Source organism: Xenopus laevis, chromosome 8L (genome assembly GCF_017654675.1).
Source record: "Xenopus laevis strain J_2021 chromosome 8L, Xenopus_laevis_v10.1, whole genome shotgun sequence".
NCBI lineage: Eukaryota > Metazoa > Chordata > Amphibia > Anura > Pipidae > Xenopus > Xenopus laevis.
In genome coordinates, this window is record NC_054385.1 from 42318669 (window position 1) to 42345926 (window position 27258).

At 40.1% G+C, this 27258-nt stretch overlaps 1 protein-coding gene across 2 annotated transcripts; it reads right to left on the bottom strand.

Moving 5' to 3' along the window:
- Positions 1 to 4170: 4170 nt before the first annotated feature.
- Positions 4171 to 18128, bottom strand: irs4.L (insulin receptor substrate 4 L homeolog). 2 transcript variants are annotated; one of them, XR_001932551.2, is made up of 3 exons: positions 13726 to 18128; positions 10282 to 10402; positions 4171 to 6394 (listed from the first exon to the last, which is right to left on the bottom strand). XR_001932551.2 is itself a non-coding variant. In NM_001095193.1 (2 exon segments), coding segments are annotated over 2 exon segments (3234 nt in total). In that variant the 5' UTR covers positions 16955 to 17165; the 3' UTR covers positions 4704 to 6389.
- Positions 18129 to 27258: the final 9130 nt, after the last annotated feature.

Consider the following 27258-nt stretch of genomic DNA (forward strand, 5'->3'; position numbering starts at 1 on the left):
CTCTGTAATAATAAAACAGTAACTTGCACTTGATGGTATCTAAGTCTCACAAATGGCAAAACAATCCTATTGGGTTTATTTATGTCTTTAATGAAGCACTTCCTGCTTCATTAAATTAGGCTTTTCCCATTCTGCCAGCTCTTACCCAGGCTGAACAGCAGGGGGCGCTGAGGTTGTACATTAATGCTTTAAAGGGGTGGTTCACCTTGAGGTTACTTTAAAATAACCGGTTCTAAGCAACTTTTCAATTGGTCTTCATTATTTTTATTTTTTTTATAGTTTATGAATTATAAACGATATAATTGGAGAGTTGGACAACACTGAGCTATAGTGGTCCTTCTGAAGCAAACACACCATTTCTACCAGTACAGAGCAACAATACCTATTTTAATTACACTCATACTCTTTTTGTTTTTGGTGTTACTGTTCTTTTAAGAAGAAAAAACCCCATAAAATATACAGTTTTAGGATAATTGTCCTGCTGAAAGGTGAACTTTGCTCAAGCATCAGAGTTTTTAGCAGGCAGGTAGAGTTCTCTTTCCCATTAGCACTCTACTTATTAAAGGTGGGCTGGGAGAAATACACAGGCGTGCTATAGAAAGGCAAATTGTAAGCCACTTTTCAATTAGTCTTCATTTTTTATTTTTTTTCTAGTTTTTTTATTTATTTGCCTTTTTCTTCTGACTCTTTGCAGCTTTAAAATGGGGGTCCCTGACCCCATCTAAAAAAAACAAACCTGTAAGCTACAATTTACTACTTTTTATTACTCGTCTTTCTATTCGGGACTCTCCTATTAATATTCCAGTCTCTTATTCAAATAAGTGCATGGTTGCTAGGGTCATTTGGGCCCTCACAACCAGACTGGTGACATTGCAAACTGAAGAGCTGCTGAATAAAAAAGCTAAATAACTCAAAAACCACAAATAATAAAAAAATGAACACCAATTGCAAATTGTCTCAGAGTATCACTCTCTGCGTCATATCAAAATTTAATTTAAAGGTGAACCCCTGCAAAATGCTGGCTGGACAAATACAATTGAGGAATTGGATGCTTAAAGGACCAGTAACATCAATTTTGTTTTTAATTCTGTTAGTATACAACGATAAAAAAACACAAAGACAAATTAAACTTTGAACTCGCTAAGTCTTTATTAAGAAATAACTTACTGAAACTCCACTTGTGCTCCTCTTCAGAAAAGACGATCCATTGTGCCGTGCTTGATTTCGCCTCCCTGCTTTCCTTATAGGAGATAGCCAGGGAGGAGAAATCGAGTGCCGCATGATGGATCGTTGCCCTGTCACCTTTTCTGAAGAGGAGCGCAAGCAGAGTTTTAATAAGTTATTTCTCAATAAAGACTTAGCGATTTTAAAGTTTAATTTGTCTTTGTGGGGTTTTTTTTCGTTGTATACTAACAAATTTTTTTTTTTTAAAAAAATTTGATGTTACTGGTCCTTTAAATACAGCATAGTTCAGTTTTTTTGGTTAATCTTGTTCTAACCTAAACAGAGTCATACTGGGCAAGCGGGACACCAAGAAAAAAACAGTGGGCCCCGCCAACCCAGACACACTTCTTGCCTGAGACCCTGGGCGCTCCCTGACCCCTCCCCCACGATCGTAGACGCAATAAGAAAAACAAGGTGGGCCCCGTAAACCCAATCTGACGCTGAAACTACTATGGTCTCTGTTTATATGTGTTTATAAGAAGTGTTTGGGAAACATTTCAAAAGAGTACAAAGAGTAATAAAACACAATCCATATAGGGATGTGATTAATAGTCATTTTTCAATGGTTTGGGCAAAAGAAAACAGTGGAAGTGAAAAGGCGTAACCAACATTTCCCAGAAGTGGGGGCAGTAGTAGCTCAGATTATCATTCCTTCGAAACACTTTCATTTTTTGGTGTTCCTGTTCTTTCAACTGCCACTTACAGCCTACTATAAGAGTGTGCACAGCCTATTTATTTATCCAGTTTTTATTTTTACACTGAACTATTCCTTTAAGCATCAAAATGGAAACGTTAGTGCAAAAATGGTGTTAGAGCATACACAACACATTTAGATATATTACAGCAATTTTATGCACCTGCGCCTTTGTTTGCTCTAAGAGCTTCAGAGGACAGGTATAGATTTGTAGGAAGCCAAAAAGTCCCAGACCTATGGTGCACAACATTAGGGGCGGGTGTTGGGGGAGGAGCTTCAGGTTGCTTGTCGCCTGGGCAGGAGATAAGCAGTGTGGTTGTAACTGGCCTGGGGGGGGGCAATTTGGAAATCTGCCATTGTTAGATGACTATGGAGCTTTTCATTCATCCAGGTCATGGTACAGTATAACTAGTTGTAGTAAATCTAGAACAACTGGACTTGCCGAGTAATCATTGAGCAACTTCTTCTCAGTTCAACGGATTGGTAGGGGCAATCCTTTGTATATAAACTCTTCGAACAGTCCAATCACAAGGATGCAATGTCAATATTCAGAGAGGGGACAAGTGAAACACAACAGAGGTTACAGTGATAGCATTGCCAAGAATTGCAACTTAAACAGGTGTTACTTGTGTTGACACCTCCATTGATGACAAGTCAGTTGCTACTCATGTATCCATAAATCTGTACAAACCAAAGCTTTGCACAATATTACTTACCTGGATACTGTCTGCACAATCCCATCTATAATCTATGTACCATGGATATAGTCTGCCAGATTTGGAACATCATCTGCTGAGGCACATTATTCAGCCAGTGTTTGGTGGATTGGAAGATGAGAAAGAGTAGCTGTAGCTTCTCTATGCTTCTTGCTGTCCTTACAGTTTGGCAATAGAAATGTTTCAGATCACATGACTCACTGGAACTCGTGTATTATAATAAATAATGAATCCCCTGTTTTACAATACTAGGACATTATAAGTCACGGTGAAGATGCATGACCCGCATAAAAGCATTCAGCTTCATGTTTCAGCTTCAAAACCCGTACCCGACATCCAAAATTTGACCCGCATGTTCCCGCTAGCCGACCCACAATAGGCCAACTAACCTTCTGACCTGGGGGACACTTGAAACCAGATATGACCTCACATTTGCCCAGAAGTGACCTCACTCCAGTGCTGACTCTTCCCAAAAAACTTTAAAGAAAACAAAGAATCAAGGCCGCACCTTTGTTGGGTCTCCAGCAGGGTAACCCATGGACTGCCTGTACGGCCAAGGAATAGGGGAATTTTTGCCCAAAAGCCGACCACTTTGTGAGTATTTTGCATGTACCCGACCTGATACAGGACTCTACATTGTACTCTTCGGAAATTTAGAATATCTATATATATTACAATGAGTTATATTATTCACAATATAATTGGTGCTTAGTGATGTAATAATCACAACTCACTGAAAATTATGAAGAATAAAGTACCCCCTGTAGTAAAATATGAGGATCTCCAAAGACTTAGGAATGCACTGAATCCAGGATTCGGCTGAATTCTTCTGCCAGGCCGAACCGAATCCCAATTTGCATAACTTTTTGTCACAAAACAAGGAAGTAAAAAATGTTTACCCCTTCCCACCCCTAATTTGCATATGCAAATTATGATTCGGATGAATCTTTCATGAAGGATTCAGGGGCTCGGCCGAATCCAAAATAGTGGATTCGGTGCATCCATACCGATGACCTTGAAGTCCCATGAGCTGTATACTGTTTCACGTAGGGATGCACCGAATCCACTATTCTGGATTCGGCCGAACGCCCGAATCCTTCACGATTTGGCCGAATACCGAACCGAATTTGCATATGCAAATTTGGGGTGGGAAGGGATAAATATATTTTACTTCCTTATGTGACAAAAAAATCAAGAGATTCCCCTCCCCACCCCTAATTTACATATGCAAATGAGGATTCAGTTCAGCCGGCCAGAAAGATTCGGCCGTATCCTGCTGAAAAAGGCCGAATCCTGGCCGTATCCCAAACCGAATCCTGGATTCAGTGCATCCCTAGTTCCATGGTTATAGAAGGCCTTAGTAACTTAAAATACCCTTCTATTTACATTGGCGGGGGTACATTCTTCCCTATAGATCCTTTGAAAGCATACAAGCCAAAGGGGAAAGAATAAATGTTTCACTGCACCCAAAAAATTCAGGATACAAACAGAAGTCTGAGACCCCACATAAATAGGAAATAATGACAACAAAAGGGAAACAGTACCAACCATTTCTTTTATTAATTTGTACAGACAAAATAACTCCCAAATATGAAATTAAATTTACAGGACAAAAAAAAAAAACATTTCTTCCATCATTGGTAAATTTTTAAACTATACAGCAGCATAAACTGGCAGCTGGAAGATAATATCTAGTGATATGCTTACATACTCCCAAGTTATATTCCAGCACAATACTGAATAAATTAGTTTTTTGTTTGTTTGTTTGTAAACTAAAGAGATTGCATATTTTATGCTGTACCTGTTTTAACACACTCACATAAACCTAAGGTTGAGGTTGTTGAGATCTGAACTGGCAGCTGCAAGATCACGAGGGAGAAGGGGGGGCGGGGCAAAGATTTTGGGTCTGGGGCATTAAGACAACTGTTCAATTCCATTAAAAAATTTGTGTTAAAGTGAAGACAGAATAGTTGATAACCTACAGCGAGCCACAACAGACCGCCAGTTAATTAATGCGGGGAAAAAAAACATTCGGTATATTCTGTTTGAACGCATCCACATTTTGAATATTTTTTTTTTTTTTTGGTACATAAATCAGTTCTTTACATTTTCTCATATATGTACAATCTGGATCTATTGATCACACCTAAATGGAGCCTTTAAGTGCTTATTTAAAAGTTTCTTTTTTTAGTACAAAAATACCGCTAACATCATACTGAAGCTTAAATGCTGATGAAGTGGAAGGGTGTGGTGCTTTGTTTTCTATGGAACAGAAAAAAAAATGGCCAATTGTTGTACTGCAAGTTGCTCAGTAAGAAAGGCAGGACCTGCCATCAGTAACTTAACCTGATATTCAATTCACCAGTCGCCCTAATCACAGCAAATACGACCAAATTCTATCCGTTCTATTCGTACTGATGGTCCCCAGTCAGATCAGTCCTAGTCAAGTGTCTCTCCCATAATCATTTTGTGTAGTGGTAAAACTGTCAGAATTGTTCCATACTGGCCTTCAAGGGGTATAGCCAGAGCATACTCCTGGTTTCACAGTGACCGTATTAAGCTTTGACATGGGAGAAGCAGGACTGAACCAAATGATGTAGAGGACACTTTAAAAAATAAAAAATATCGGCAAACATTAATCACTAGTCACCGAGCTCATGCAGCGCCAGAGTTCTTCTCAGTGTAAGGCCTTAACCAAAAAACATAAACACCTGTTTAAATGGTTCTTGCAATTCACATAAAACTGTGCTGCCACATTTGTATTCCTCATACGCCATCAATATCCATACAAATGCCACCTCACTATTAAAATCCGTTTCCTTTCAGAGCAGTTAGATGTAATGCTACATTTCGTTAAAGTCGTGGATCGACAGTTAGAAAGTACCTTCCATCCTTTTAATTTATCCCGATTGTATACACCAGGGCCTATAGGTATCAATTAATACTGTAGTCTTTGTTTTGCTCACGGGAAGTTGCAAAATTGGATGTACGTAGGAATAAAAAAAAAAAAAAAAAGACGAGGGGGGTGAACGTATGGGAATAACTTAGAGGAGAAAATGACCGGGGCTCACGCAAACAGAAGCTCTGTGATATTCCAAGTCACGTACCATAGAAAAATGCATCTTTGTTCATTCTCTGAGGCATATTTCCAGAATATAGATCAAGTAAAATACATATACTTTGACTTTAAAAAAAAAAAAATGTTTTTTTTTTAAAACTTTCAAAATATTTCTTAACTTTACATATTTAATATTTTCTTCTGTACCAGAAAAGTAGAACGAATATATAGGTCGTTAACAAGCTGACAGTTGCTGTTCTGTGAGTAAATCCGTTACCCAGATTTTATCCGCCCGAGGGACCGAAGCGGGCACCATTTTAAAAAGATTCGACGAGTGGAAACGGAGCCATAAAATGGATTCCATGTCCCCGTTTCTGCCTCGTTTTAGACAGAACTGCTATAAGAAGCACAGCAAGATCTCGTATACAAACTGTAAGATGTGCAAATGAGAATTTATCATCTCTCGAAAAAATAATTATGCTGATAAAAAAAACAAAACAAAAAAACCTTCCTTTGCCAACACATTAAAATAAGCTTTAAATGGCTGTACAGTAAAGTCTGTGTGGGAAAGCAGGTATCCATTTCCAATTCAGCACAACTTCACGCGTTCTCTCCCCGCGTTTCTTCTGAGTCGTCGGCGCTCCAGCGGAGAGGCTGGGGTGACACTTTCTTCTGTGTGGTTTCCATGGTGATGCACTCAGTCTGGGGAAAATAAAATACAAATAAAGTCAATTAATCCTCGACAAAGAACGGCACAAAATGTCACTTATAGAAAGGCCATAAAGTGTTTTTTAGTGTTCACTTACAGCTGTAATGAAAGAGACAGGAAATAACAGAAGGTTACAAATTAACCATTAGATGAAGGGATTCTACTAAAAGTTGCAGCTCCAAACAGCCTCTGATCTGTGGGTTACTTGCATCATTAATAACGGAAGACTTTAACTCTGTGCTGACCACTGTGTAATTGCCATGGTGACTGTATGTCTATGCATGATAAATGAATGCTGCAAACACACACCTTGCACATTATACAGGAGGAAATGGGGTTCTCACCCCAAATAAGGGAGGATATGTCACTGTAGATTTTAGTAATCATGTAGCCAATATTATAAAATATTAGTAGTCCGCAAGGAGTTCCATGCTGCAGGCCGGGCATGTTTGTACAGATGACGGAGCTCAGAACTGACTTCTAATATCCCCATATTATAAAACAATAGTCAAGTCATGGGATCGGTAGGATTTCCTTCTTTATATAGTAAATAGTCACACATTAGCAAATACAAATGAGCGATGGGTAAGAGACAATTCCTGAAGGCTTCTATAATCTATAGCTTGTAACAATCATTGACACAGAAATTACGAATGGCAATTCGAACCCAATGGGGGGTCATTTATAAACACTGGGCAAATTTGCCCATGGGCAGTAACCCATGGCAACCAATCAAACTGCTGCTTTCATTGTTCTACTTGCAGCTGGCTTTAGAAAGCTAATCACTGATTGGTTGCTATAGGTAACTGCCCAAGGGGAAATTTGCCCAGTGTTGATAAATGAGCCCCAGTTTGTACTGGTGTGTGAGAACAAGAAACAAAGAGAAAAACTGTTACACAACATTATTTCAGAAGATCGAGTGACTGGCCATGGCCTTGTTTACACACTGCAGCTCCCACAATCCTTCCCTGTATGATTAGAGAATGCATAGTGCAGAAACATCTGGGGAGTCAAGGCCAAAAAACAGGGCTTTAGTAAGTAAATTTGGTCTGCCAGGTCTTACATATAAACACACTATTTAACAGCATCTGTGTAGATCAAGAGAGCTCATAAAATCAAATGGAGATTCCGCTGCAAAGAAACAGGCTGTTTGGAGGTACACTTTGTAATAAATCAGACCCTAAAAGTGAGATTAAATACTGGCAAAATTATTTAGTTTAGCTTTTTATTACTAAACTTTCTATTTATGCCCTCTCCTATTCATATTCCAGCTTCTTATTCAAATTAACGCATGGTTGCTAGGGTAATTTGGACCCTAGTAACCAGATTGCTGAAATAGCAAACTGGAGAGCTGCTGAAAAAAAAAAAGCTAAATAACTCGAAACCCGCAAATAATAAAACACGAAAACCAATTGCAAATTGTCTCGGAATATCACTCTCTACGTCATACTAAAAGCTAACTCAAAAGTGAACAACCCCTTTAACTAAAAGTTAATTCAAGGTGAGTTGCCTGACTAATTTACCTACTAATCCTCTCAAATCACCACAAGTTACGTGTAACTCATGCTTGTACAGCAAGGCCTAATGTCCCAACTACAATAAACACCATTTCTCCATTAGGAGCTAAAATACGATAACATAAACAGTGAAAGAAAGTGAGCACGGACCTGCAAGCATGACCGCTTCGCTTGCTGCAGTAGTACATGCAAAATCAAATGCTACGGGCAAATCCTATTCATTCAGCTTCACACACTGGCTGCAGCTTAATTGGCCACATTGGCAGCGCCAGATTTAGTGGGCGGGGGGCCCTTAGGAGCAGTTTGGGAACTGTAGTATTAGGCTACTTAAAACATTGAAAATCAAAATATGCTGAGATGTCCATGTTTCACAGTGTTTTCAGGCAGGATAGGGTGTAGAACAGAAACTCCCACTCGGTTTATTGCTATTCCAAAATACCATGCATAACAGAGGCAACCGTTATACACTCGATTATTGCAAAATTATATGACCCTCTTATACTACTGCTTTCTTTTAGAGCCTGTTAGCTGTAAAAGAATTGTAAAAAGCATTGGTGGTGATGAATATTACGCTAACAAGGCTACCTGGAGCTATACTACATGAGTGCATTTCAGTTCTGCCCAGAATGTTTTTCAGTGCAAACAAACAAGGAGACTGCCAATTAACATTAAATGGGAGGATGACAGTTTAGTTACATTTTATATTGTTATATAATGGCTAATCCTAAACAACTTTATGTGTGTCTTTTTTTTTTTCTTTTTGATTTGCCTTCTTCTTTGGACTTTTTCCAGCTTTCAAATGGGGTTTACGGACTCCATCTCGAAAAACAAAGGCTCTGTAAGGCTACACATTGTTACTTTTTATTACTCTTATTTCTATGCATGCCTCTTCTGTTCATATTTCAGTCTCTTATTCAAATCAGTGCATGGTTGCTATGGTAATACGGACCCTAGCAATCAGATGGCTGAAGATGCAAACTGGGGAGCTGCTGAATAAAAAGCTAAATAACTCAAAAAACCACAAAATGAAAACCAGTTGTAAATTATCTCAGAATATCCCTTGCTACATCATACTAAAGTTAATTTGAACGAGGGAGGCGGCAGAGGGGGATTGAGGCATCCTGGCAAAGCTCAGAAAGTCACCCCGTGTAACACAGGTCTAATGATTGACAAAGATGTGTGCGCAGGAATATAGCCAAAATAGGCAAGATTGTCCACTAGTAGGACTGAAAGGTTGGCCCCACAACCAATAGCAATTCAACAGAGACCAGTAATCTGCATGTAAATGAGATACAATATTCATTCTATTTGAAGGGGAACTATCGCAAAAATTAAAATGTAATATAAAAGCTTCAGCATACTGAAATAAGAAACTTTCTAGATACAATCAAATATTCTGTACCATTTCTGAAATAATCAAGTTTATCTTCACTATTCCTCTTCCAGCATCTGTTTCTCTTCATTTTGTCTTCACTCAGGAGTTGGGTGTCAGATGAATCATCCAATATATCTTATAGGGGGACTCCTTTTGTCTACAAGATGTATTATAGCTCACTATTAATATCACCAGAAATCCTGTCTCTCTACATGCAGGATTTGTGCAAAAGGCAGTTATTTTGTTAGATTTTGTTTGTACTGGAATCAGTTGAGTGCGCTCTAATACATCTGCTAGGAAAGGAGCCCCCCTATAAGATATATTGGATCTAAAGGTCCCCATATATGAAAAGATCTTTTGTTGGTGCAACCGACAAATCCGTCAAATTATCGTGAGGTTAGTGGGATTCGAACAATCGTACATATTAAGATTCTTACGACATCCGTCAGTCCCAGTGCAATCTGTTTGCAGGGCCAAGCAGGCAGCTACCCTCAGTTTTCCTGGCAATATCGTATAAAATGGTCTTTTTAGTCAAATTGTACAACGTACATTTAGGGGCATATTTATCAAGGGTCGAATTTCTAATTGAAAAAAACTTTGAAATTCAAATTCAAAAAGACCAACCGAAATTAAGTTGAAGTTTGTTTATGGTCTAATCAGTTTTCCATTGAATAGGTCCGTATTCGGCCAAATTTGAATCGTACGAATTGAAGCAATAGCGAATTCGACCAAATTCGATTAGAATTTTTCCCCAAAAAAACCTTAGATTTTTCAAAGTCCACCAATTGACTCCAAATAGGTTCTAGGAGGTCCCCGATAGGCTTAAACAACAATTTGGCAGGTTTTAGATGTCGAATGGTCGAAGATGAATTTTTAAAGAGATAAATTTCGATATTCTGATTTTTAAATTTTTTTCAAATTCATATCGAATTTGGACTATTCCCCAGTCGAAGTACACAAAAAAATTGCTTGAAAATCGAACATTTACCTCTGCCCCTTAAAAAATCGTTTCCAGGTATCCGTGGTCTTACGATAACGAAAAGATCTTTTACAAAAATCTTTACATCTATGGCCAGCTTAACTGTCATTGAATATATGACATCCAACTGCTGCATGAAGACAGAATGAAGAGAAACATATGCTGAGAGAGGAATAGTGAAGTTAAACTTGATTATTTCAGAAACAATGCAGATTTTTTAACTGATTGTATTTAGAAAGTTTCTAAAGTGACACTTAAAGCCATTGAAATCATTGGCTGTTACTAACTCCACAACACCCTTATCGGGTACTGGGTAAATCCGTGTATGGTTAGTTTATAGACAAATGTAACCAGCATCTCCAACCATAAACAAGCCCTATGATGAATGAGAAATGGATATAGATGAGGTGGTCTAAAACAATGTGCCTGTTAGTAATGTGTCCTTATAACTTTTGGGTGCTTGAATCTTTGAGGAACAAACATTTACTTAAAGTGATAATTGGTTCAGAAGGCGTGATTATGATGTAGGGTAACATCACTGAAAAGAAGTCTGAATCAAAATACATGCAACGTGACCTTAGGTTACAGGGTGGTCATTTCCAAAATCTAAGTTTAATGTTCCTGTCTGGTGTTTCAGTCTGAAAACTCAGTAATTCAGGTGCAGACTCTAAACTGTTACAATTTGCTACATTAATTGATACATTTCTCAGCAGCAACTTTGGAGTATTAGCAACTATTGTAACAGCTGAGGGAAGTGAATATTCCAATATTAGAAGAACAGTCACAGTAGAAAAAGGGGTGAACAACCCCTTTAATTAAAAAAAAAAATCTCATTCCAAATAAAAGCTAGCCACACAACATACATATACAGATATGGGACCTATTATCCAGAATGCTTTGGCACTGGGGCTTTCCAAATAACGGATCTTTCCTTAATTTGGATCTTCATAGATTAAGTCTAGTAGAAAATCATGTAAACATTAAATAAAACCAATAGGCTGGTTTTGCTTCCAATAAGAACTAATTATACATTTGTTGGGATCAAGTACAAGCTACTGTTTTATTATTACAGAGAAAAAGTAAATCATTTATAAAAATGTGGATTATTTGGAAAAAATGGAGTCTTATGGAATACAGCCTTTCCTTAATTCTGAGCTTTCTGGATAACAGATCCCATACCTGTTCATTATATGATTGGTGACTTTCAGATACTTAAAGGATACAATTAAAGAGATATATAATAATAAGATGTTTTATTCTGCCTCTCTGTAGGCTGCAACTGAAATTGCTATCTGGTCACTAGGGACACGTCCACCAGCAACCAAATAATAGATTGAATGGTTGCTGGGGTAAGCAAGGCCTAGAAACCAGATAGTTTCAATTCTGCAAAGCTACCAAAAAAATAAAAAGCAAAATAAATAAATAGCACATTATTTCAGAACACTACTAGTATCTAGTAGTGTCTAGTACTGGATAATAAATGCTAATTTTAAGTCAAACTACCCAAAATGAAAACCCAAATGTACAGGTTGTGGCTCTCAGCTGCTGCTGAACAACAACTGCCGAACACCCAAGGGTGCCAACAGATGTTTGGGAGAGGCAGTTCAATAGAGATATACAATGCTGTATAAAAAAGCTGCCCCCCAAATCTCTACGAATTAAAGTAGGGGAGAAGCTCATGCTATATATGGCAATAGCTCTTATGATAACTGGTAACAGCAGTTTGTACATTTATGACAGTGATAACTTTTCATATAAGGCAGACAGGCTTTTAAAGAAGAAACAAACCCTTAATAAAAAAAAACCCTACCTTACATAGACCCACCTGCCCCCCAGGATAGCTGCTACCCCAGGCAGATGCCCCCAAGTCTTTACTTACCCCTGCGTGCAGATTCTGTCCAGGAGTTCACAGCAGCCATCTTCTTCTCTTTGGTAATCTTCAGAATGAGACCGGCAAATCGGCACATGCAGAGTTGGACCAATTTTCTGTTCTGCATTAACTGCTCATGCGCCGAAACTCACGAAAATTGCGAAGCGCCGGTCTCATTCAGAAGAGGCTGAAGATGGCGCCTGTGAATTTCGCTGGACAGAACCTGCATGGAGGAGTAAGTAAAAAGTTAGAGGCATTTGCCAGGGGTAGCACCCAGGCTGGGGGTAGGGTTTTTTTCCCAAGGGTTTGTTTCTCCTTTAAAATTGAATCACAACACATGCTCATTATACAAAACTGGTGAATTTTCTTAATGACTTTGTAGCAAAGTAAGACTTTGTCTATACAGGCTGAAGTTTATTTCACAACTTTAAAGGGGTTGTTCGCCTTTAAATGAACTTTAAGTATGATGTAGAGCAGGGATCCCCAACCTTTTGAATCCGTGAGCAACATTTAGAAGTAACAGGAGTTGGGGAGCAACACTAGCATGAAAAATGTTCTTGGGATGCCAAATAAGGGCTGTGATTGGCCATTAAGTAGCCCTTATGTGGATTGTCAACCTACATTGAGGCTTTGTTTGACAGTGCACCTGGTTTTTATACAACCAAAACTTGTCTCCAAGTCTGGAATTCAAAAATAAGCACTTGCTTTGAGGCCACTGGGAGCAACATCCAAGGGGTTGGAGAGCAACATGTTGCTCACGAGCTACTGGTTGGGGACCACTGATGTAGAGAGTGATATTCTGAGACAATTTGCAATTGGTTTTCATTTTTTATTATTGTGTTTTTTGAGTTATTTGGCTTTTTTTCAGCATCTCTCCCGTTTGTAATTTAAGCAGCCTGGTTGCTGGTGTCCAAATTACACTAGCAACCATGCATTAATTTGAATAAGAGACAAATAGGAGAAGACTGAATAGAAAGACGAGGACTAAAAAGTAGCAATAATACATTTGTAGCCTTACAGAGCGTTTTTTTTTTTTTTTTGATTTTTATATGGGGTCAGTGACACCCATCTAAAATGAGTCAGAAGGCAAATAATGAAAAACCATAATAAAATAACGAAGACCAATGGAAAAGTTGTTTAGAATTAGCCATTCTATAACATACAAGTTAACAGGTGAACCATCCCTTTAATAAACTAAAAACATTTCACTGAAGCAGTTGGTGACTGCTGTAACCTTAGTAGTCAGTCTCCGTTAGTAGCTGGTCTTGCTGCATAAAGGTGGTTAAATAACGCTTTAAAAAGGGACTGCCAAATAAACAAGATGCCCACGCACCAGCTGTACTACATAGCTATTTCAACAGCAAGAACTCTGCCTGCAATGCAAACAGAGGTGCCACCTCACCAGTAAGCAGTTAAGAGAAAGTAGGGGAAATAGGGACAGCAGTAATAGACTAAGCACATTACTTTTAAGACAGACTTGGTCATGCATTAGTATTACAGAGAAAACAAAGCATGAAGCAGTAATGACTGAAATGTTAAAAGTTTGCGATTGACTACAGAAAAACAAAAAATCAGTTACCAACCTTTTCTAGAAGAGGGACACTTCAGACAGTCAGACCTTGTGAAGTCGATGCTGACGTAACCCCCATTTTCCAGAATTCTACTTCCGTTTTGGTGCTGATGGCAAGCCGGGGATGTTGGTTCACAAACACCATCGTGCATACTCAGAGCTATGTAGTTTAACCCGTTCTGAAACCCTGTCGAGCAATTTCTGGACATTTTATTCTCTTGTTCACAACAGTTTTCATCAGACTTGAGCCAGACATTGTCAAATGAGGCTGAGCTGTGCCTTTTGGAGCTTTCAGTAAAGCAAGATGAGGAAGTGGTCACTGTACTGGCAGAGGAGAAAGTTTCAGAACTGTGCCTCCGCCTTCCCTGTGAGTCTGCACGGATAACTTTAGGTCCAGCCATAGGTTCAGGCAAAGGATTTGGTAAAGAAAATCCCCCGTTGAGAGAGGTCAAATCCCCGATACACAACCGATTCACAATTGAGGAAGGACTATCCACTTTTGTACCATTTTCTGTTTCGCCGGCAAATGATCTTGGCGGGGTCATCGCCATGTTAAAAGTCATTGTGGTGTAATCATCAATTCTGTTGTCCGTTTTGCTGACACAAGCCGTACCGCAGGGAAGCTTGGCATATTCAGCATTTGGCTGCATTCTAGAGACAACAGTGCATGCATACGGTGAAATGTCCGTTAAAGAGTCACACAGATCTGCTGTTGCTTTTGGAGACTGTACATCAATATCCACGCTCATGTAGTCAGATAGCGGGGAATGCCGATGGTCGCAGCTTGACCCCAGAGAGGAAGGTGACCCTTCAGCAGATAGTGAACATGGAGTACTACTTGCTTTATCACTGAAGTCAATGTTTATATACTCTCCAGGACTAGTAGGTTCAGCTGAAGCAGAGTGATCAAACATTCGTGGTATGGTATTGCTTCCTCTGATGCCAAGCATAAGTTTAGTTGGCCTTTTAACTTGTTGATCCAGTGTGCTACTGGGAGATTTTAATTCAGTCTTAGCTACATTGTGATCTGCTCCATTAGTACAAGCATCCACTCCATTTTCTGCCCCTAAATGTAGCAGCTTTCCAGGGGAGGACATTGGAACATATTCACTGTGATCACTGGTCTGCTTAGTTAAGCTTTTAAAGCTCCTAGGTAGCGAAAAATAGGAACTCAATCCCCTAGAATTATTATTTAAACTAGAGTCATGAACCTGTTTAATGGAGTTCCCGTACGACATGTCCATGTAGCCTCCATTGCTCAGTTTTTCAATGTTACTTTTAGTAGCAGCCCCTCCAAATACATTTTTGACAGGTGAACCATTAACGGGAAACATCATCATATACCCTTTTGAATCCACCTGAGAAGGGCAGCTGTTAATTTGTTTTGGCGCAGACACTGATTTCGGGGCCATGGGCAAGTAGTCACTGTCATATGAATTAGAAGGCATCATTGGCATGTAGCCATCATCACTGGCTTTCCTTCTGCTATGGTTACAAACAGAATCTATTACACCATTACTGTAATCCTCGACATGGCTACTGTCTTTCAGCTTTGGTGATTCAGCATAGGCAAACTGTTTGTTGGTCTCTTCAGAGTCCTCATCCAATGAAACAGCAGTCTGGGACTTTTGCTGGGAAGCAGCGTTTGTGGGTTTTGTTAGGGAGTATGTCCTTTTCCTAAAACATTTATCAGCTTCCATATAATCGTCCCTAGAATCTGGCTGGCTGTGTGCACTCATCGACATGTAGTCACTTAATGTATTTTCTTCCTGTATTGGAGGTGTATTGCCCAAGGAATCTGGGGTATTACTTCGAACACGGAAGTATCTTAGATCCCCAGGGCTGGAACCATACTCGTCGGAGGAAATGAATCCGCCATCACTGGGGGATCCACAAACAGAGGAACTAGATGGCCTGGTCAGAGTTTCAGAGGCAGAGCCGTGTCCGTTGCTAGAACACACGCTTATAGGGCTGGTGGCAGATGGAAAATGCGACACGGGCAACGAGGCCGACCTGGAGTGGTAGCCGGAATTAAAAGGTGCTCTGACATACCTCCCAACGCCTTCTTGCTTGCCCAGGTTAATCCGTGCAGTGTTTAAATGGCTCAGGCTCCCAGTCACAGACCTGAAAGGCCTGGTCATTGTACCCTCTCCTTCACTGGAGGTTCTAAAACGAAAAGAATTATTTTTAGCAGAGGGGGGTGTTCCCACCACAGTCTCAGTCCTGGCCCTTCTCTGCTGCAGTCCAGTCTGACTGGGGGGCAGGTTGCCCAAGTACCTTCTGGTGGTGATGAAAGAGATGGGATTAGTGCCCGAGGACTGGCTCTTACTCCGGGGCCTGAATTCCGAATAAGCCTTCAGAGCCTTCATGGTGTCTAGGAAAGTCTCGTGCATGTGCTGCGCCACCACACAGTCATCCACCTGCATCCACAGCTCACCTGCCCCGGTGGAGGAGGAGCGGCCCACCTCAATGAAAAAGTAGTTCTCGGAGTGGCCGCAGCGGCGGATGTTCATGAGCAGCAGATGAACACACGCCACGTCCGAGTTCAGCTTCACCAGATGCACCGCCTTGCTGGACAGACACAAGCGATAGACCCCCGACAGATTCTTAGCCTGTCCCAGCCCCCGGGGCTTCACGTTTACCTGCCACACCTCTTTGAAGACAGTGCCCGGCCTGAGAGTTCCGTAGTTCTCCTCCAGCTCCTCGGTGTCCAGGCAGGCGCCCTTGCTCTCGTTGATGAGCTCGCTGAGGGCCTGGTACCAGCCGTCCTGCTCCTGCTCGTTCTCTGCCGCCATAGCGAAGTACTCGTCCTTGGTGTAGAGAGCCACGAGGTGCTTGTTCTTGGCATCAGCCCGACGACTGACTGTGAAACACAGGTACAGCGGGATGACTCTCTTGGGGTGGCAGCCGCTCCGCTGTCCGCTCCGGAACTTCTTCTCGTTGTCGTAGTACTCGAGCCGGGCAGGACCCAGGTGGCTTTGGCTCCGCAGCACGAAGTAGCGCTTGTGTCCGTGTTTCTGCTTCCGCAGGTAGCCGCGTTTCCTCACATCATCTTCCGCGGTGGAGGCGGGTGCCGGCGGCTGCGGGGTTTCGGCTGCCGGTTCCTCCTGTACCTGCGACAGCGTCGGTCCAGACATGCGCCTGTATCCGCCGCTCTCATCTGGACACGGCTGCGGGGGGAGCATCCTCACGGCTGCGCGAATGGATCTGTCCTCTTCTGTAGGACACAGCACACCCGCCATGGAGGGATTGGGAAACCCCGCCGCCGGCGTGCGCCGTACCGCCTGCTCGTCTCTGCGGCACCCGCTACTTCTCCTCCCTCTGCCAATGAATTAAACGTGATGCGGCGGGAGGTCAGTGTTTAATTCCGCTCATTTTCCTTGCCGGGTGGAAACTCCTTGCTCCCAAACAAAACCGGGGGAGACGACAGAATCCTCCTGCCGCGCGTACTCAATACAGACAGACTGTAGCTGGAGGGGGGAGGGAAACAGCACGGCGAAAACAACACGTGACCCCGCCCGGATGCGTCACACTGAGTCTCCGCTGCCTACCAATAAAACACTGAAGAAAACAAAAAAAAGAGGTTCCGAGAAGTCATTGACAGGCTATGTAGCCAATCGTCTTGCTCCCTTCCTAAATCTACATGAAAACGGGCTGGCTTAATAATAATACTTCTGTCACCCCGCCTGTTTTTTTACTCACGCTGTAGAATGTAAACAGCTATCTCATTGGTGGCTGCGGGGGGAGGGACGCGCCCCTATGCCGCAAAGCTGCCAGTAGTAAGAAGGCGGGGTTTGGACTACGCTTATTGGCTAAGATTCGGGCCAGATGAGCGTTTGGCGCGCTGTAATTGGTCACCGGGGTTGTCTGGCTTTCCTTGCGCCTCTCGCAGTGGGCGGGAAACTATCGCCAGGTTGTGAGGAGAAGTAAACAACAATTTGGGGAGGGCTATGTCCTTACAGCCCCGTGGTGTTTTTTTTGTAATGATCGGCCAAACCATAGGCGGTTAGTCAAGAAAGAAAATAATAATAATAAGCAAATAAAAAACAATTCAAAATCCTCGCAATCGAGTATGCGATTTTAAATTGTCAGAGTCCCGCGGTGTAAATTGCACAGGATTCCGCAGTCCGCTCATACGAAACGTTTCCTCAATGTCTGAGTCAATTGATGAGGGATTTCAGGGGAAGTGAGAAGATAGACACCTTGTGAAAAACAAAACAACAATAACCAATGGGGCGTGATATTGCGCGGATTTATGGAAGAGTGAATACATATATTAAAGGAACAGTAACATAAAAAATAAAATGTTTTTTTTCAAGTAATACAAATATAATGCAGTGTTGCCCTGCACTGGTAAAACTGCAGCTCTTCGTCTGCTGCTGCCTGAAGAGCATTTATCTCCCACACCCAGTATGTAGGGTTGCCACCTTTTCTGGAAAAAAATACGGGCCTTCCTATATTTTATCTTTTTTCCCTATTAATAACATTGGGATCAACCTTCATTTTTACCGGCCAGTGTTGGCAACCGTACCAGTATGTCAGCCAAAGTCTGTCAGCAAATGCTGCGAGTTGTTGATACAAATGATGGCATAATGTGTCTAATATCCGTGCATCAATATATGGTATCTAAGACTGTAAGCTCCCTGGGATAGACATTGATTTGAATGAGGTACAAGAGTGAATCCCAACTGGTAGCTTGTTAGCAACATGTTGTTTACCAACCCCTTGCGTTTTGCTCCCATGGGACTCAAAGCAGACACCTATTTTTGAATTCCTGGCTTTAAAGGAGAAGCAAGCCCAAAAGTTAAAAAAAACCCCTACCCCCTACCCTACATAGACCCTCCTCCCCCCAGGCTTAGTGTTACCCACTGGCTGAATAAAAGGGGATAATCCCCGACTGCACTAATCGGTGTGTGTGCGGATCCGTTTCTTTTACACATTAGTGTTATCCAGGGCAAATGCCCCTAACTTTTTACTAACCCCTCGGTGCAGATTCAGGCATCAGAGTTTACGGGCGCCATCTTCAGCCGCTACGGTAATCTTCGGAATTCGGTAAGATTCAAAAAAAGATTAGGAGAGGTGACATCTTTATTATTATTAGGGATGCAACAAATCCACTATTTTGGATTTGCATATGCAAATTAGGGGTGGGAAGGGGAAAACATTTTTTACTTCCTTGTTGTCACGTGATTTCCCTAGCCGCCCATAATTTGAATATGCAAATTAGGATTCGGTTGGGCCGGGCAGAAAGATTCGTCCGAATCCTGGATTCGGTGCATCCCTAATTATCATAGTGAAAGTATTTAGTCAAACTTTAATATAAGATAATAAGCAGCACAGGATAAATGGCACTATTCACTAAAGGAGTGCAATGTGCAAAAACATTGGAGCAACTGGGCCCATTTTTTTTAACCTACGATGCAACATTCTGTCCCTGAATTTAGAGTGCCGGGTCAAGGCAAGTGTTAAATACAGTTATGCCACTATTTGACTGTGCACTGCACTTTGTGCCTCATGAACAAAAGTAGCAACAACAAGGAAAGTGCTGTAAAGTTCTACTATAGATTAAGCAAGCACTAGGTGTATGGCGTTTGAATGAGCACATATTTGTTTCCGTTTTTGCTCTAAGTGCTGGACCTAGCTTTAGTAAATGAACATGTATTTTGTGGTAGTACTGACATTGTTAATTGGTGCCTTTTAGCAAATAGCAATATTTAAGGCCATCACCGTCCACTTATAGACTACCCCATTTATAGAATAGTGCCTTGGCATTCAGCTGGCTGCCATTAAATTTGGCTGAATCCTTAATACTTAAACCAAAACAAATCCTTAACACTGGTCATCTGAAGACAACAGTCTCCACATTTTTATCATTGACTCTACTTCTGGATGGTCAAACTATTGAATTATCTAGTTGTTTCACTGCCGACCATACGATTAGATTGTAGAAAAATCTGGCAGCACGGTTACACTTATTAGGTCTGGGACATACATCTATTCTATTGTTTGAACTTGGGTTGACATATACAGCTGAAAGCAGATGCAGCTGCCAGTTGGATACCTACCAGTGGGACTGAAAATAGTCTTCAGAATGCTTTACCGGTTGCATCTTATGAAAATCCTATATATTCTCCATGACTTTTCATGCCTAGTAAATTAATATTACTCCTATTGCTGAGATGCTTATCTCAGTTATTATTACTGTAGAAACCCAAGCAAGCAAACATGACCATTTGTCCATGCATAGGGTTGTTGTACATGCAGCTATTCCATTCTATATGCTGTAAATGTGTAATTTACTGTACAGAATAAACTATGTCAGTAATTATAGAACAATAAAGCGACTGTAGACAACATACTCTCTCTTATCATTCTTTCTCTCATTCTGTATATATATATATATATATATATATATATATATATATATATATATATATATATATATATATATATATACACATATACATTTTTATACCTACAATGAAGAATTCTTTATTGCACCCAACGGAATAATGAACAAGAATTTGCCTTGCACTTCATACACCACAGTAGGCACACCTGCCAAATAAGATAAGTAGAGGAATAGGTGCAAGAACATTGTGTTCTTTGTGACAATAGACAAAATAAGCAATATGTTTGTTTCTGAACACAGTGAAATCTGCTAGCATCCTCATGTACTCATTCTTATATATGCAAGGCATACTGGGAATTGCAGCCCAGCAGTTGTTTTTTTTTTCTGCACATCTTTTAGGCTAATAACTGTGAAGCTTATTTGTGACACCCTTGAAAGCTGAAATCATCTCTTTTACCAACATTATTTTGTTTCATAGCTACTTTTAAGACTTGTGCATACATATTTCTATGTACCTTAACCCCACAAGAACATAATTGGGCTTTTAATCTGGTAATTCAGTATAGCTGGATGTTTGGCTGGACTGGCCTATTTGTTAAAAAATTTTGCACACAGCACAACTGCAGTTACCAATGACAACCAGTAAAATCTTTTCCCCATATGTATGTAAAAGGCACTAAGTTTGCCCGAGTGCAGTAAACCCATAGAGTAAATGCTACCTGCTGATTGGTTGTTGTAGAGACTAGACCTGTATTAAAATTTGCACCTTTTATTACAAAACCCCCAAATGGGTTTGTTTTCCAACTTGCATTAGACTGTCCAATATATTAGATTTGATTGATTTGTTATGTGTAACTTCACTTGTACAATTTAGCACCAATGCTAATTAATTAATCGCCTCCATTTCCTTGTTTAGCTAAGGTTATCAGTAACTAAAAGTCATTAGGTCTCAGAGATAAATCTTTTAAGGCCCTTGAATCCTTTCATTATGTAAGTGCTGTTTGTAAAATGCAATTTCAGGTGCAGTGTGTCATGTTATTTTCCCACAAATTCCACTGTAATTAATCCAAGGGCAACGCTGTGTCTGGCGCAATTGCTTTCAAGTCCGACAAAACAAACGCAACTGTGTGAGCGTTCCTTTGTTAATCAGCTCGCATATTGCAGCTAAAATGTTTGCATTGGGGGAGGCATCATTACTGGAAATCTGCATTCAAAAGGTATTAGCATGTGATTCTTTGGGATCAAGTCTGTTGGAACCCCGAAATTACCACTAAATTGTCTTCAGATGTGTCAAAAGACACACTTTGGCACAATTTTATAACAAATGAAGCAACAGTAAACTTAATAGTGCAAAAATGTAGATCGAGTGTTTGGACTCAAGTACCTTTAATGAAAAAAACCAAAAACATGCCCACAGCCTCCACCACATCTAAGTTCATCATACTTGCGCTTTCAGTCTTACATTAGCTCTAGTGGATTTTTAAAACTATGCATCACTTGTTATGGCCACCAGGCCAGATCTAATGCCCAAGTACTGTTGCTAAGTCTTACCTCTCTCCCCATCAGACTTGAGCCCCACTTGTCCTTTACTCTTTAGCAGAGCTGTTAAAAAAGGTTAACACATGGCAAACTCCACACTCTTATGTCATTGTCCTACTTGTCCTTTTCTATATACTACATAGGGATATTGATTGACACAGCAAGTGACATCTTTAGAAGAGTGGCAAGATGACCCTGCTAGCACTAATTTAGCGTCCACACCAGGGCTGCAATTTTCATTTATTTATGTCTTCAATTATATGATTTTTTTTTTAACCAAAAACACATAGCTAATAACTTCCTGTCATCTATATATAAGAATGACCTGAAAGGACTTCTGAGCTAAAATAACATTTTCGTGCTACACCAAACATGTTTAAAAAATTGTCCTTTGGCTGTGTGCACGTAACCTTAGCAGCTTGTTCATCTTTAATTAAACGTCAGATGACTTCTTCTTTACTCAAGTTTATTTCAAAGCATTATTGATTATCTTTCTTTTTCTGCTTGCATCAGAGGCTTTACTTCCTGTAGTCATGGGATCAACACATCCTTATTAAAAAAAAGGGGGAAGTGCAGAATGTTTAGGAGGCATCCAATATTATCATATTAAACCAAAATAATCATATTTTGTACTTTCATAGTCTAGATTTTTTTAAATAAGATATTAATAAGACACATCAGTCAGTTGGGTCCAAGTTGCAGCATCACTGGATATAATACAGGTGTAATGTTAAAAAATAGATGTAAATACTGGAAAAACTAAGGACACTGCACTGTGTTGTAGCAATTAAGCTGTGCCAGGACTCCTAGGGGGACCCACCATTCCAGAAGCATTATAGTTTTACCATAACATTTTTCAGTGTATATGTGTGTGTGTGTGTTATAAACAGACAGCAATGGAGACTATTTTGAATTTGAATTTTGAATTAGTCTTCCCACAAATTAAGAGAAGAAGCTCTCAGGGGATGATGGTATAAAAGGAAAAAGGAAAGATATTATAGGGTCCATATGAGGAAAAACTTCTCAGTGTCATAATTTGGATACCTAAGTAGTAAAACTGCTATAGGGTTTAGTTGGAAGTGGTAAGAGTTAGGTCCTAAGAAGGTCTCAAATTGTTAAACTACACCAGAGTCCCTTAGGCCAGGTCTGGGCAAATTCCATTGGAGGCCATCAGCATAAAATTACATTCTTCAAGGGAGTCAAATGTTCACCTTGTGAAACCCTTTTGGAGAGGGGACAAGGGACACCCATGCCTAGTAACAGAAGGTCTGCTCACCAGTTTAACATTTGCTTTGTAAGGAAACGTCCAGTAACACCAAAAAACAAAAATAAGAGTATTCTTACCACTAAGATGTAATTGGCAATACTACATTTTTTTGTTAGGTAAATGGGGCACATGGGGAAGTCCATTTATTTATTTTCAAGGTAACTGATTAGGGCTTGTTATAAAACACCCAGTTCCACTTCACATTGATTTAAACATCAGTCACCTGAAATTGCAAGGGCAGTCACCTGTCAGGCAATTGTGATTCAATTTGGAGCAATTGTAAGCTCCAATTGAGTTATTACTTGTCTAGTCGACACAATATCTAGAAATTATTCATGTGGCATTTTCCTTAGGCTAATATTACACACAACACTTTTGTTCAGATGTATTTCAGCTGTTAGAAAATCACCAGTTATGGCTTCCCCTGGCTTGAATTGGAAGCATGTTCAATTGCAGGTTTAATTGCTTTTCATCCTCTAAAACATTTCTCACACATCGGCTTATGGACATTTACCAATCAACAAGAGCAACTGGAGGTGGTCACGGGTTTTTTTTATCTACTTGAAATATGCAGTTTAGAAAGTGCTCTATGTAACACTGGCCATATACTTCTAGTAGAAAAACACTAGTACACCAGTACACAACACACACAAAATAAATGCTTTTATAAAAACCAGACAAGAACAAAGGTTGGTTTTGGGCCGTGAAAAACATTTGGTAAACACAGAAACTCAAAAGCAATAATAACATACAGTCCTGATTTTGAATAGGCACTAATTGAAAACAGAAACTTTTGCTTAAAATACATGTGAAAATAAATAAATAAATTAAGATGGACTTCAACACTTTCTTAACAGCCTCAGGCTTTATGGGAAAACAATATATATAGAAACAAAAGATTCTTTAGTTCAGTTTACACAAGCAACATGAAGCAAAGACACATGCTGCTTGGTGTATTCCTATTAAGATACAAATGCAAGGAGCATTAAGGATCTGCACAGTGTTTAGACTGCTTAATTTGTATGAAATGTATTGTTCCCAAATGCAGGCATATTCATCAGAGTTGTTGTTAGTGCAGCCAGTGCTCCAGGGTTTAGATCAATTCACTTGCCTTATTTTCTGGCAGTTTCAGGTTTGGTGGTGAATGGGCATACCTAAGTTACACAAATGGATGAAATGACACAGACAGACCTTAGTAATAGCCACGATTAAGCTTGTGATCTAAAGTACGAAATGCACCTGTGACAATTTAGACCGTTAAATGGAATGTTTACCTTAAAATTAACATCTGCCTTATACAATGCTCCTGCATGAGCTGCTTTCTGCGACTTATGCTGGATTGTGACGTCAATGTTCCCATTTTAGTCATGTATAATAATTGTCCTTTATTTATCTAGAGTTGCCATGTGACACAGTGATTTTCAGAGATTGTTCATTACTCATATCCCTAGAGTTTGAAACCTTTTCTGTGCATGCAGATTGTGCTTAATGTCATAAATATGGTGGCAGTAGGAGTTGTGGAAGGCTTCAGTTTGTTATTAATGTAGTCAAGCTGCTGTTGGCATCTGCAATATTGTGAATTCAAGATTTTGTATTGATGCCAGATTACTGATAGAAAGGCATTAGTTCTGGCCAGAATGGACAGCGAAACCTCTATTTTACATCCCCTGATTTTAGTTTTTCCTAAGTTTTTGTGTTCCCATCAATATATATTGCACAATGAATTTCCCTGATTTTAAATGTTTTCTTAGATTTTATGGTCCCCTGAAAAAATTTAAAATGGGGGTTCTACTGAATCTCTATGAAATTGATGAAGTTACACTGGATCTATGGTATATATCCAACTCGCTTACATCCAGGTGGGTATACTTAGTAAAGTGAAGGGGTCTATGTTTCAGTATCAATACAATTGCATTTTATATATTCAATGCCTGAGGAAAGGTACTGCATACCTATAATGAAAGAAAATCTTCGGAAATTATTGTAAGACATTTTGTTAACAAAAGGAAATGACCAAGTGACAGATAGTGATTATATTTTGATAGAAGAGCATTGCAAGGCATCCCTGCACTGTTTTAGTGATAGTGATAGCTGCACTGAACTGCCTTGTCGATGGTCTGCTTAGTATAAGTTTGGTTTCTTTCCTTCCATTATGGATTGTAAAGAAAAAGACTAATTCCTTGCCCTCACGGGTATCATGACTATGATAGGGATGACTATGATAGGGATAGCTCTACTAAGTTCTCTGCCTGATGTGTAGCATATTTAGAATTGGCCTGTTTAATTGCTTTGTTTACCTCAAAGGCTGGATTACCTTAGCCTGAAGCTAACTCCATTTATGTGCTGACCCACAGAACTTCCTCCACCCGTCTGTGTAAAATAATTAAATGGGATTATTTTGAACCTTTCCACTCGTACCCACCCTATGATTCTTGCAACAGTGGCATGGAGATTTATCGAGATAAAAGATACCTGTATATAGATAACAGATAACAAGAAGGGGTGGTGTAAAAGTTAAGGGAAGATTTATTAAACCACTGAAAATTCTGAAGGCAGTTCAACAGGAAAATAAGGGGTAAGAAATAGTCATAGAAACAAAGGAGATTATATAGAGCAGATCCAGAAAAGAAAGGGACATAGTATAGGTATGGGATCCGTTATCTGGAAACCTGTTATCAAAAAAGCTATGAATTAAAGGAAGGCCATCTCCCATAGGGGCAAATTCACTAACCTCCGGAAATTCGCCAGCGACGGCGTCGCTCACAGCACAACACTTCTCTCCAGGCGTAGATTTGCCAGTACAACGTTAATTCACTAAAACCGAAGTTGCATCCAGGGCGCCGAACGCTGGCGAAGTTGCTAGAGCAAGTTTGCCAGCGTTCGGCGATGTGGATGCAACTTCGGCCCCTGTCCCTATGGGAGATGGCCTTCCTGTAATTCATAGCTTACTGCGCCAAACGAAGTTGCGGGAAGTTAAAGTTGAATGGACGTATATGTTGCAGCAAATACATTACACTACACAAGCCCGAGAAACCTTAATAAAATAAAAAAAGTTGCCCTACACATGAGCCCAGTGTATAGTTTATGTGCAATATGTTAGGAAATGTAGGGGGGAAGCCGGTTACCCCAAAAATAATTTCCTCTCTTTTGCAGCCTGTCACCCTGAAAAAAGGAAAAGACGCTGCGTTTTATGGGACTTAGAAAAATTTTCAACTATTTTTTGAGGAAGTCCTATCTACTCTATTGCACTTCGCCTGGTCTGAGGTCTGGCGCAAGAGGTAACGTTCAGTAAAATCTGCATCTTAGTGAATTTGTGTAGTTACGTCCATTCGCCAGAGAGCAAATTCGCCTGGCGTTAGGGAGCGAAGTACTGCTAGAGTCTACACGCCGGCGACCGTTAGTAAATCGGTGAAGTTCAGAAATGACATCACGCTGGTGAATTGGCGCTAGCGTTAGTCACTTTGCGCTTTAGTAAATTTGCCCCATAGACTTCATTTTATCCAAATAATCAAATTTTTAAAAAAATATTTCCTTTTTTTCCTGTAATAATAAAATAGTACCTGATCCAAACATTCTGGATAACAGGTCCTATACCTATATGCACAAAATAAAAAATTGTAAAAGCGGGAGCTTAAGCCAACATTAGCATATTAGGCTAACAGCAGCAGTTAGTAGAATTCCCTTTCCTTCTTAAAAATAAATAACAGTATTTGACCTCTTGCATCACTCCTCTTGATTAATAATATTGACATTAACATCCTTCTGTACTGTGTCCTGTACATGGTTTACAGGTTTCATGCCCCAAAGTCTGGCCCTGATCATGTATATGTATTAAAGTGGCCCTGCACATATATTAAAGAAAGTAGCTGTCTTAAGGGAAGTCCCTTTATCCTGCAAAGTAGCAGTTGTATGTAGGAAGAGTTTCAGACACCTTAGTAATGTAACCCAAACATACATCTTGATATAATGTAGCTTTTGGATCCCAAGTATGATAGGACAAGATGGCAACTGTAATACATACATCCGCCAACCTCAAGTGTTGAAATATTGCTGTCACCTTCCCATACAGGCTACTGAACAATCTTAGCTAGTTTAACCAGATATAATGAGGCCTGTGCAAACAGCCCTTGCTTTTAACTTTTTCTGTTGAGATCTGCTGCTCTGGCTAGATTGACAAACACACTGGGCCAAATCAAATCAGTTTGTAATAGGGGCTACGGTGGATTGTCAGGAGAGGACCACAACAACTGGCCAAAATGGTCCTTGCCCACTGGGATTTTTAAACTTGCCGGATAGATATCTGACTGATTTTCAGACAGATATTGGTTGTAGAGATTGTCAGAAGGACCTCATGCATGGGCCAATTAACTGCCGCCTCAGTTTGGAAG